General features: G+C 40.1%; 1 protein-coding gene across 1 annotated transcript in view; it reads right to left on the reverse strand.

Annotated features, from left to right (window-relative positions):
* The window catches only part of LOC114571774 (contactin-associated protein-like 4), a 69,090-nt gene that overhangs the window by 26,471 nt on the left and 28,915 nt on the right, over positions 1-13,704 (reverse strand). Inside the window, 5 exon segments of the mRNA XM_028602966.1 lie at positions 573-744; positions 1,528-1,677; positions 2,451-2,718; positions 3,989-4,135; positions 4,235-4,410. Of these exon segments, the coding sequence (XP_028458767.1) occupies positions 573-744; positions 1,528-1,677; positions 2,451-2,718; positions 3,989-4,135; positions 4,235-4,410 (913 nt within the window).

A 13,704-nucleotide genomic window follows, 5' to 3' on the forward strand; every position in this document is an offset into this window, starting at 1 on the left:
AATACTTTTTCAAACCTGCCCATGCTCTATCTACTGACAATAACTCTAAAACAATATATCCCAGATTTTTTTCAAACTCAATCCCACACTGAGGCACAGAGCCAACCAAATGTGTTGCTGCCTCTCAACAAATTAATCACATTTTGAAGAAACAAAGAAAGCAAAACCCCATTTCAGCTCAGAGAAAGGAAGCTGCGCCCCATAGACAAAACAATAACTGGATTGTTTTCTTAGCGGGGAAAGATTAGGACTGGGACACTGTTGTCATAATTCCCTCCGTATCCAATCCACTGCTGTCTAATAATGCATGTGTAATGCCATTTCACAGGAAACCAGTCACAGAGCCTTCAGAGGGGGATTAACATGGGGTTACAAAGGAACTTTATTGCATTCTCTTTTCTGACAATGCTTTCTAACACACACAATTTGGTATTATACATAGTAAAATGTGCCAGACAAACTTTTCCTGACTAAATAAGGTAAAAACAAATGTAGCATTTAGCTTAACATTTGCCTATGTCAACCTCCCCTTGGATAAACATTATCAAACAAATGGTGCTTTTAGGTCTGACCTGTCAATGATGCCACACATGTCGATCTGCAGGTTACTGTAGTTTCCCATCAGCCTCTGCTGCACCATGATCAAGTCCACTGGCTGGTTGTCCACAGTCAGCAGACGCATGCAGCCCTGGAAAGCCTTGAAGGGGTTCATACAGTCTTGGCTGCTCCCTTGAACAGGGCAACCTGCACAGGAGAGGAAACAACATCAGATAACACAGAGGAAACCATGACGCCCACCCTGACGTTCAGGGTTGGGTATTAGTTTGGGTTGTTTTCTGATACCGGTCCTAAAAGAATACTTTTATAACTGTGCTGGTGCTTAAATGGTGCCTGAACCGATACTTAAAAAAATACGAGCACAAAACGACAGTCTGCAACATTAAAAAATGGCTTTAATGCTAAGGCCATACGGTAAACATTTAGAATTTATTTAAAATGTAATAACAATAACTTATTTCATCAGTCAATTAAAATAACAATTGCTAAACAACAAAAAGAAGAACCACTAGGTGGCAGAAGGATATTTTACAACAGCTTGAGTTTCTCTAGGTGCACTTGAATGCACCATAAGTTTATGAGGTGCAACTGAATGCACCATGAAGTTCCGTCAAAGTTGTTTTTCCAACATCTCCGACTGTGTGTGTCGAAAAGTGCAGCTAGGCTAAACTTTGTCTTTGAAGTACAGCTTTAAGAAGTTTAACCGTGTTAAAGCCAGCTACTAGCTAACAGTAGAGTAACGTTACCTGCTGCCAAGTGTAATGTTAACTAGCGTCATGTATAGGACACAGAAATGAGGCACCAAAATCTGTGTTGCCATAGATAGGGGATTCGGTATAGGGGTTTCGGTATCCAACCCTACCCTTAACCTCAAGTTTAAAAGTCTTCAATAATGATTACATATGCTTGGAACCTCTGAAGATTGTGTGCTTGTTTATGCATGTGTTCATTTATTTATCCCTCTCTTACCGCCAAAGAAAAGTTGACTTCCCGTGGTGACAAGAAACGGGGGACTGGCGTGAGCAGTGGCTCCTTCCCCTGTGTCCACAGAGACAGTCAGATGTCCTTGTCTGGAGATCAGCTCCACAGAGTGCCACTGACCGTCATTTAGAGCCGAACCTTAGGACACACACACACACACACACACACACACACACACACACACACACACACACACACACACACACACACACACACACACACACAAATGAATATTATAATTCATACCACGATGCACATATATTATGTCTTGATTTTATTTTCATGAAGGTTATGATTACAAGTCATTCACTTCTGATCTGTTTAGGGAAATTCTCTGTAATTCCGTCAGTCACAGCGAGGTCAGAGGTCAAGCTCAGCAACAAATAAATGCTGTTGAAACTGGTAAGGATTCAATATCTGGCTCAAATACTCCAAGATGGAGGACAGATTTTTCTAGTCTTCAGGCTTGCTAGCATTGACATTGACATATCATAGTTTTTGCTTCTTATCTGGAAAAGTGTGCACATTTGTTTTTGTCTGCTCTGTGTCTTATAATCAATATATAGAGGATTTTGGTTATTGTGTTCAGTTTCCTGCAAAAAGCCACTGACAGAAACAAAAAACATCCAATCCTTCAAAATAAAAGGCATTCCTGTTCATGCTGGGTTACATTACTAAAAAAACAAGTCAGTTCCTGCTCTGTTTCATATGTGCTGTGAATATTTGATGTTATTTGGACCATGATGTAACTGCACACAAACGGGGACGGTCCGGCCGCGCATGCATGTTAAAAAGAAAGAAGAAAGAAAGAACGTAGAGCTGCGTGGAGGCAATCTAAGCCGGCTATTTATTTATTTATTTTGAGTACAGACCCTTTAAGATTTAAGTTGGAGGTTTGGGGTCAGACTGACCTGCACTGAGCTCCAGCGGCGCCCTGCCAGACTTGAGGATCTGTAGATGGAGCCTGGCACTGCTCAGGTACAGCCAGACAACGCCCCCTTGCTGTGGGAGATTAAATGTCAGCAGCAGCCCCGCCTTGTTCCACGTCCGAAACTGAAGCCCCACCGTCGTGCCCGTTGATGATAGTTCTGTCACACCTGGCAACCAGAGGAAGCTCTGGGGGCTGGTGAACGTCATGGCAACAAAAACGGGTTCAGCACAAGAAAAGGTTACATTGCCCTGAGATAGATGGAGAAGAGGAGAGGGGAAAAGATATGGACAGAGAGAAATTATTACAGCAAAAGAGGAAAAACACGTTGACGCATGAATTTGAATTCATTTCCAGGGCTGCGTGGCGGCACCCTGATGCACAGAGATCTCATCAGCAAGTCTCCTTAAATAGCATGAGAGTATTACCATAATGATAATAGCCAGGCTTAGAAAAAGCACCAGGAGATAAAACTGAAGATGTCAATTGTTACCCAACTGCTTTCAAAGATCACAGAGGAAGTATGGGGGAGCAGAAGGGGTGAGAGACAGAAAAAAAGAGGAGAGAGCAACAAATAAGGGGTTGGGAGCAGTTGGTCATCTCTGTATGCAGGCTCAGAGTTTTGAGAAGCAGTAATTACAGTAAATCCACTGCCAGGGCAGCCACAGTGATAAGTTACACCGCAGGTTCCCCACTGGGTTTCTATTTTCAGTGGAGTATGCAACACACAGACAATTGATCGAGTCTAAAAGCTCTTTGTGGGATAGTTAAAAGCGATACACAGTCATGGAGACTGACGGGGAGAGTGCCGCAGAGATTCAGCGGTGTTGTGCATTAGCGTAACACAATCTACAAGTACACACACACACACACACACACACACACACACACACACACACACACACACACACACACACACACACACACACACACACAGACCGAGGTACAGGGACACGCCTTCTCATTTACAGTAAAAGGGATGTAAGTGAGGGGACATACTGTATATTTTCCTTACTTTTTAAAACTTTAATAAGTGCACTTTAAAATTAAAATTTTCAACACTTTTCAACCCTTTTTCTGAGATAAAGAGTCGTCAAAGAGATGCTTATTGTGTCCTTAACTTTCTTTATTATCATTTTGTTTATTTTGATCATGATACTGCTCATCGACGGCTTTCCAGCAAACACACACGTTAGTGTATAGTGTTACAAAACACAGTGTGTTTTGTACACAGTGTTAGTGTATGTAGTATATTTCAACTCTATTTCAGTGATTGATACATCATGCACAACATAAATTTTGTAAATATCCTGGTATGTAAGCAATAATACACATGTGTCCCTATGTCTCTTTACACGGCTTCAAATAGATCAGATAAACCAGTGGATCCAAATGGAGGCCCCCGTGGCCTCCATCAAACAACATAGTGCATATTGTGTCCAGTGTGTCTACGGAGGGGGTGTGGTAATATACAAACACACACAAATACACTTTTTTTAAGCACAATGTAAGCCAGTTTACCTTCACAGTGACCCGCTGGTCTTTCTCTTTAGCGAGGTCTACCAGGTTCACACCGTTGTAAAACAAGTTTTCCAAACAGCCGTGGAAATTTCTGTTTGGCCCGATTGACCTCCGAGAGCCGAGGCCCTGCTCTGCTCCCACACTCATCTGAACGGGGGAAAACATAGAGACAAATATTTAAAAAAATACAACTTGAGCAAGTGTGACTGTAAGTAGTATCCCACACCTACACAGACAAAAACACACCTGGCTATGGTCCCAGTGGGTGAATGTTGGTGGGATCTGCACCCAAAGTGTGCTTTTGTCCACGGTGAGGTTGAGGTGAGTGCTGTGATGCTCCACTGCGACGTGGTGCCAGTGTTGGTCGTCTAACAGGCTGCCCAGAGACACCAGATGCTGACTGTCGGGAGAAGAACTCCTGCCTGGAGCGCAGGAGGAAGACAAAGATAAAGGAGAGGAAGAGGAGATATCTTGAACTTGTTTCATAATAAAAGTTATTATGCAGATGCTTGAAAACTGGCATTGCTATCAAATATTTGAGGTTCATTCTTAAAGTTTTTTTTCTAATGTTTTATTCATAGAAAAAAGAAATCAATTTTCATATCTTTGTATTTTCAAGTTGACTCCTCATGATCTGGAAGTAACTGCTGTTTTCTAGGTCTCTTACAGTTTTTGCCAACTGCTTACACACAAAATCTTTTCATGTCACACAATTTTTGAAACCTCTCACTCAAAGTGCAAAACTACACAGCAAATCTCCAAAGCAATAATCTATTTCTCAGCCTTTCACTCAGTTTTCAATTGCATAAAACACTTTTTTCAAAACATTAAACACAATTCTCTACCTAAAACACAAAAATCTAACAGGAAGTGACTTGCTATCCATTTCTAAACACAACCAATCAAAATGCTACACTTATTTACAAGGGCACACACACACTCCTCACATTTGCAAAAACATTATGTCATAACTGAACACTAACCAATTACTATTTTAGTATAGGCCTATACATAGGTCAAAGGTCAGATTACCTGTTTTGGACAATGGATGCCAACAATAGAAAGAGACCAAGAGGAGGAGGAGGAGGAGGAGGGAGAGACAGGGGACGAAGAGGAGGAGGAGGAGGAGGAGGAGGAGAAGGAGGCAGAAGGAGAGCCATCTCTGATGAGATCAGGGAGAGAAGCCCATCTTGAGTAGATTTAAGGTGGCGTCCATACGGCATTCAACTATCTAATGACTATTTCAGCATTACAAATCAATCACACTTTGTTTTGCACAAAGTGCATACAATCCCCCCCCACACACCCCCCCCGCCCCGACACACAAACATGCACAAACACTCACAACACACACACACACACACAAACACACACACACACACACACACACACACACACACACACACACACACACACACACACACACATGAAAATAAAAAATGATATCTTTGGTTTACATATGTTTGTACTTGTATTTTCTTGTTTCATGCTACTGTATACAACACTGAGCTACTCTTACTAATGTGATGTTTTGCCCAATAAATAGTTTCTGTTTTACTGTAACATTACATTGTTTTTACAGGTGCACTTTTCAACCACTTTCAGCAGATTTACTCTCTCTCTAGAACATTGTAAATGTAGATATAAACCTATGAAAGACCAAAGAGTTTTAGATTTAGAACAACAGTGTGTACATGGTATATCCATATATTTACTATTTTTTTAGTTTATGGTATTTTGAATGCAGTGTTTCATTTTGAAAGAGATGTGAGGTATTTAGCTTTTTGTGTGTGCAGTTTTAGGAAGTGTGTAGAGTTTTGAAAAAAGGAGACGTAGTTTTGAAAACGTGTGTAAGCAGTTGGAAAAAACTGTAACTGGTACATTAGGGTCACAGCTTTCTCACATCTCAGAACCAGAAACAATTCTATATCTAGAACTGAGAATGAACCAGAAAATAGAGGTGATAACACATAATTAACACTAAAATGAGCGGTAGAAAGGCATAAATAAATGAAAGGGAAGGTTCTCTGCCATGTTGGCAGAGCCCAGAGTTTCTGCTGAGGGAGTGAGGTGAAGGCAGAGCTGAATGCACTCGGCCATTAAATATGAATTAGATATTGTTTGAAAGGAGACAATATTGTCTGTGTGGGAAAAGAAGTCAAGAGAAAGAGAAAGGGAGAAAGAGAAACGGAGACATACAGAGACTGAGTCATGTGTCCAGTCATCAATCATCATTGATCTGTCAGACAGATACGTGACAGCACAGGGAGGGACTAGAGAGCGGGAAGGAGACAGACAGAGAGGGAAAGAGTGAAGTGTACTTAATCATCATTGATCAGCAGACTGATGTTGGTACATGTCAGAGAGAGAGAGAGAGAGAGAGAGAGAGAGAGAGAGGGAAATTAAGTCAAAATCAAGTGTATTTAGTCATTACTGATACATATATGCCTATATACCACCAGTTTGCAGCAGCAAATACATTTAGAAAGAAATGTACTGTGATGCTGCTCCGAGCTTTGGAAATGTTGAAGGAGGAAGGAAATAAAACACATTTGATATTGAACGTATCAACAAAATATTCTCAGACATCTAATTACTGTATTTCATTTGTTTTCATACAATATCAGCTCTTGCAATTCAATATCTGCTTGCGGCAACTAAAGCATTGTTAAACTTGTTACGGTTATGCATTTAAGGTATTTGGTTTTGGTCCTGGTTTATAGTGAAGAAGTCAACAGTTACTTGAAAGAAGTGTTTTTAATTATTTTTTTTTGCTGCTTTTAAATGTCTCTGTGTATGTATCCCTGTACGGTGTCCTTGAGTGCCGAGAAAGGCGCCTTTAAATAAAATGTATTATTATTATTATTATTATTATTACTTTATTATTATTTAAACCACTAACCAGTTATTATTGTTTACTAAGATGCAGTTAATTTATGCAGAGTTCAACTCTGGTGAACTTTGATCAATTCAAACTGTCTTGACAGTGCTAATGTTTGAGGGAACAAGAAAACCAAAAGGAGAGAAAGTCCCTACACACATCCATTTTGCTATGGATGAAACTACACAACTGAGTTGAGCCACAGCATGTAATTCAACTATGTCACCAAACCATGTTTTCATTAAAAACATGAATGAGTCAGCTTCTGGTGTGAGTGGGCACTGAGGTGTCTACCAGTCGAGCGAACGCCTGAAGTTTGTATTATTTTATTGTATTGTGATAGTATTTCTGTTTTGTCTACAATCCATATTGGTCGCATTGGAAAATAATACTGTGGAACTATGAAACTGCTATGGAGCAGTGTTTTTATGAGTGAGTTCCCATTTTGTTTGTGCCCGCAGGAGACACCGTCCTACCTATGGTTTCACACAGTGGCGTAACGAGCCAACACCGGGCCCTTATGCAGGATTATCAAGGCGGGCCCCCCTACTACAGCATGTGATGACGGTGCAATGTCCACGAGTAGGCTACCATGAATAGGACGGGATAATATCATAGTGACACAGCATATAAGAGATGAGATGACTGAGAAAATCAGGAGTAGCCTACGCGCACCACAACAACAAAAAAACACTGGTGAATGCGCACCGTAACACATGAAAAAACACACAAGGGCAGGATTTCGCTGCCTTTTTTTGAGATTGTTGCGGCCCAAAATGCTTTTGTAAAAAATTGCGATAAAACCTCAAAGTCTTTTGTATGTTTGTTGCAATGAAGTTATGGAAAACAGTGAAAGTTGCGATTTTTTTGTATAGTTCTTTAAAAATAAAAAGGAAACTTGTTTTGGGGAAAATAATAATTATTACTATTTATTAATTACTCTGGGCTGAGATTTCCTAGGAACCTTACCAAAAAGGCTCAGGATGCTACAAATGTTGGTATTATATGAAAATGGCTGATGGATTGGTCTGGGCCTGTAAGCAAGCGCATACCCTGCTTACTGATAGTTACTCGTCTGGTTTCACACTATTCCTCGGATCTAGCAGGGTAGAAGAAGACAATGCGGGTTTCAAAATGTTCAAGAAATCCACTTTGTAAATGTCTTAAAAGGAAGGAAATACAAAAGAAAATGTGTTTTGGTGAAGGACACCTGTATTGCTTGTTTACCATAAAACTTCACAGGGCACGTTTTAATGTTTCAGAAGGACAAGGTTATAAAAAATAAGGTTTTAATAAGGTGCGGAACTTTCTTTTATACCCGACAGATAAGCACAAAGTTGAAAGCCTTTAAGTGTATTTTCTGTCCAGGTTTCCAAGTGGCTTCACCAGCATAGAAGATCCTTCACGGTGATAATGTTTGCCCGACAAGAGCCCTCATGTCTTCAGCACTTAAAAAAACCTATGGGAGTTCCTCTGTGTGATTCCGGAGATCAATTGTTCACTGAGGTTGTCTTCATTTTCAGTGAGTATCCTCAAGATTCATGTTGCATTCGTTAGGCGATTTTTAAAGGGAATTGTCCTGTTTTTATGACCTGAGAAGCTGCTCAAAGTTCATCAATGCCTTTTTTTTCCTTTCAACAGTGCAGGTTCCTGTGTGACATCATTCCAGACATGTTCCCCAAGGCAACATCACCTAATCATCTGATGTCTGCTTCTGCATTACAGCTCTTCGCTGCGACTCCAAATCTCATTTTGTTGGAGGATATTGACGGCTCTTATCAGATGACAGACTGCTGTAATTGTTTCAGCATTTTCATTTTATTTTGTTCTGTTTACATGATTGAGACGGTACGCCCAAAATCAGTCAACACGAGCAATCTCTGAACCTGCTCACGACAAGTGTTCCAGGAGGACATTTTACAAATGTTATGTGTTTGAAGACTTTTTCAGAAGTCTGGTAAAAAAAAAGGAACACATGAAAAAGTTATTACATTGATATTCCACTGCTGTTCTGCCTTTTGAGGGTATTTTTAAGATGCATAAAAAAACAAGTTTTGACTTTCTGTCATTGTACGTGAGTTATATTGTCGAAAAAAATAACTGTCTGTGCTGCTAGAATCAAGCAGACACTGTAATTGTTTCCTTTTACTTTTATGTCTGTGGCTGTCCACAAAATCAAGCAATGTGTAAACGTAGCAACATAGCAATACCTCCAGAAAGAAATTTTGAAATGAGGTTTGTTCGAAGAAGCCGTGTTTCAAAAACACTTGTTTGAGACAAATGACTAAACACAGGAACATCTGAGCCTCACACAGGCTATGCAGCTAATCAGATTGTCATTGTGAGCCAAACATCCTCTCCGTGTTACAGGAATGAGTCAGCTGTGGGCAGTAAAGTTAAGCCCAGCTGGCTCTCTCTGACATGAGCACGCTGCTTCCTGGATGAAGGCTAAGCTGTTTATTGACAACCCTGTAGGGCTGAACACAGCTAAGACACCTCCCTATCAATCACTGCGTATGGAGTAGAATAACACGGTTATCAAGTCAATACTGCAGAATCGAACATGACACACAGCCCAGCATTCACTGGGACAGCTGAGTTGACAGACTGTATCCAGAATGCGTAATCGTCTGCGTCCACTCAGCATCTGTTCTTCAGCTACATACAGGGACAACAACTGCATGGCAGGAATCATTTTAGATTTCTTACAGATACGATTTGATCATTACAGCATATTAGGGATCTTGTAAGTAAAACATGTATATATTTTGGAGCCAGGGGAGGGGGTAATATTTCAAGAAATGAATCAGAATTTCTGAAATTAAACTTGAATATTTTAGATCAAAGTCACAAATTAAGGAGAATACAATTTGGAAAAATTGTGCTTTCTTTCGCCAAGGAAAGCTGTTACAATAATGTTCAACATTCTCAGTTTTGTTTTGAGAATAATCATACCAGTGCTTTTGACACATTTCTGCCTTACAGTCACCTCAGTCCATTATTGCATGATGGAGGGTCCAACAGTAACTGAACTTCCAGCCCAAGCGGTTTTAATACGACCACAAATCAATCTTCTCTATTTCTACAGTTCCTACGTGGAACTCTGAGCATCGCAGGCAGCTCCTGTCAGCTCCTTAGGGACGAATTTGAGCCTTTGACTTCAGGTGATAAGTTAACCACATGGATGAACTCAACAGATCTCTTACCTGGTCTGCTCTTTCTGTCATTTTGATGTGTCTTTTATGTACACATACAGCATCATGGGCTGTACATGCGCCTTTATGCATTTCCCTATGAGAGCAAATTAGTTTGGGATCTTAAAATTTAGTTTAAACTGATTAGCAACACGCAATGTTCCCAACCTGCAGTGCAAGGAATTCATAATGCATATCTACTGTAGGCAAGCTTTTTCTTACTTTATACAAAACAAACCACCAAGTTAGGTCCCGTCCTCCTTCTACATCCCAAAAAAATTGCTAGAAGCACGAGATCAGTGAACATTGATTCCCGGTGCTTTATATTTGCTCTCAGAAAGTATTCCAGTGGCAGAAAAAAATGATCTTAATTATGAGCCAGTGAGCTTCAGAACTATAAACATTTTGAGGAATGCATAGCGGCAAGGAAATGAGATGCTTTTGGAGAGAACGCATACATTTTAATAAGCCGGTATGTTTATTCAAACTGTTTGGATGGCTCTAGGCAAACTGGATTTGACTGGAACTAAATGTCTCCTGTTAAGTGCTGCTGAAAGCTGCTTGTGGCACACAGGGAACAAAACTCATAATGGGGTGTTACAGTGGGAGCCAGACCCGCACACACTGATCAGGATTTAATGCAGGTAAAGGTGGAAATTAGTTAATTATCTCTGTAAACTATTTTCAAGTTTAAAGAGGTGCACAATGTCCTGAAATTAGAGAGGCATGGTAGGACATGTTTAGTGCTGCTCATGGGGACTCCTCTGAGGTATGTTTAAGAAAAGAAAGTACATCCAAAAGTACATGTTTTAATTATGTATGCATGTTTAAAATACAGTAATGTTGCCTTGTCTTCTCGTCATCTGTTCAATTTTTAAGAAAAAAAGATTGGCTCACACGGTCCTTGACTGCCAGAAAACTCTCTGACCTGTTGATCATGACAGCCTTTTGGTAATGTTCAAAACGCACTACCATAGGCGGCGCCAGGGAGGGGCTAGGGGGTGCTGTAGCTACCCCTAGGATTGCCGTAGCACCCCCTTAGCACCCTCAAGAAATTGCTGTGGTTGATTTATAAATAAATTAAGAATCGTTAATGTGTAAATAGTATAATTTATATTTGAAAAATGAATAAATACATTAATAAAACAAACTGATTATTTTTAGGCTAAAAAAAAAACCCAGGTGATCGTATTCGGCCAAAGGGTGGAGCACTTTTGACCTTACTTCCGCAGTAACGTTTTCACACAGAAGAAGAAGAGCTCAATATTTGGAGCCGTTAGGATTAGAGAAGTGAGTCTAATGCTAGCAATGGATAGTTTTTTACTCCTTAAACATCAAGGTGTGGAGACTTTATCAAAACCTGTAAATGAGACTGAGAGATATGGTGAACTTGTCACCAACCGGGACAAAGAGAAGCAGCCGGAGGAAGATGAGCTGACCACGGCTGTGAGTGCTGCTGAGGATGCTGAACGTCACCCTGCTGTACATGACATTAGACCAGGGGAACGCACAGCCAGGCCACTGTGGGGGGAGTCAGCTGATAGGGGTCCACGCAAGAACTTTACTCTTATCTCTGTCTCGTAGAAGAGCGTTACAGTAAACATGTGTTTTACAGATTTGTGAATAAATGGATCACCGAATCTAAAGTTACACTGGACATTGGTTTATTTTTAGCCCAGAAAACATGTTCGCCCTCAGTGGCTTATTTAGATATATTAAGTCACTGTAGATATGATTACATTATTTTGACCGTATGTGCAAGTGTGAAAACTGTTTGAGGATACATGCACGTGTGTTTTTATGTGTATGCTTGGCTATGTGTGGTGTATTTGGCCTGCTGCATTACTCTTCTGAGCCAATGTATGAGAGCTGCAGTAATGATTGTTTGAACCTGGCTGGTGATTGTTGGCTGGTATTTGAAATATGTTTGGTGGGCTAATCAGAGTTCTATGGTGCTGTTGTATCGGCAACTTTAAATCAATCTCTCTCGTTCGCTCGCTTAGTAAACCGCGGCGGAGGTGGTGTGGTGGAAGTTTTCCTTGAAGCAGCAGCGTTAGTGATATTCATGATAAAATCAAAACGAATAACGACCGTTTGAGAATTAAACCAAAGTTTGGTCTTTGAGTATTTATTTACATTTGCAAATGGAGAAAACACAGTTTCAAAGGTACACGCAGCACAACTGAAAATGTCTTTCTAACCTAAAATCTAAACATCCAAACATCATATAGTGAAGACCTCTGTTAAGCCACCCCTCTAAATGTGTCTTTTAGCATGGCCATAGTTGAAGAGAGGACATCATTAACAGTCACACCATTGTCTCACCTTCCCCTCTGCTCTCTGTTCTTAACATTAGCCTAAACAACACTTTTATCTCAGGAGACAGAAACCTACGTAGTTCTCACTGTTGTAAACAGTCATCGGCCTTCTCCACTTCTATCTAAGCAAAAAGTCAACAATGTGAGGAGCTTCAAGCTAGTAAAACTAAATAACTCTCTAGGCTATAGTTCACGGTTGCCAACTATTTCACTTGGAGTCTTTTGAATCTACACATGAAGAAGTTAAATCTTGTGGCGTTATAAAACAATCTTTAAACAAATGGTTAATATCATTAAACAAATGGTTAAAATAAAATTTGCCACCACAGTGGGTGGGCATCTGTTAGGCTATTTGTGGGAAGCTCAAAATTTCAGAGCACCCTCACTGAAACGTCCAGCAACCCCAAAGCACCAGCAAAAGAACATCTCTGGCGCCGCCACTGCGCACTATGTCATCGTAGAAGCATGGCAGCTTCTCTCAGTGCCTGACAAACATGTTTTTGTCAGCATTTTAATTTTAGTTGATTGTTTTATGGGTATGATCATGAAAACAAGCTCCTCGCTTGATCCAAAACCACCCCTGTTCTAAACAGTGATCATAGATTGAGGAATAAACAAACTTGGCACTTACAATCTGAAAATCCAAAATCCATTAGTGTGCAAGAAACAAATTACAGGCTGTGACAAAAAAACACCCAGTGACTGCTTCATGCCACAATTCAGAAGCAAATCACAGCGAGCTGCAGAGATTCCACACAATGAACCTTGTCGTCAGTCTTCAAAGATAGCAACAATGGCCTACAGAACCATAATAAACAATTTAGGCTTCAATTGTATTACCCTTTTGTGGCAGTTTGTATAAAGCAAAAACAGAGAAAATGTGTTTTCTTTTTTTTTACAAAAGGGAAATATCCCCCCTCAGTCTATTTTCAGTCTATTTTCTATTGTGCACTTGGGGGTGTATTAAGTATTTAATAATGAGTGATTACTAGTTTGTGCTGCTCTTTGGCTAGTTCAGAGCTAATCATGATCAGCTGATGTAACATATAGTCTATTATATAGTCCTTAAATGAATGTTGTTCAGGAACTTCTCATTAATGATTGATTAATTAGGTGGTTGTTCCTGATTCGTTTCTCAGTAACTACTCACATTTCCGCGTATGGTAACTGAGTAAGTGTAACCCACATGCAATTTGATCAACTCACTGAATAAATAATCATTGAAAAATTGCCTTATCCTTTATCCTTTGTTGATTTTCATATTTAATTAAAATCTAAATTTGTAGAGATCCACTACTTTTGGTTTGGTATTTTTGATGTTTA

Source organism: Perca flavescens, chromosome 17 (assembly GCF_004354835.1).
Source record: "Perca flavescens isolate YP-PL-M2 chromosome 17, PFLA_1.0, whole genome shotgun sequence".
NCBI lineage: Eukaryota > Metazoa > Chordata > Actinopteri > Perciformes > Percidae > Perca > Perca flavescens.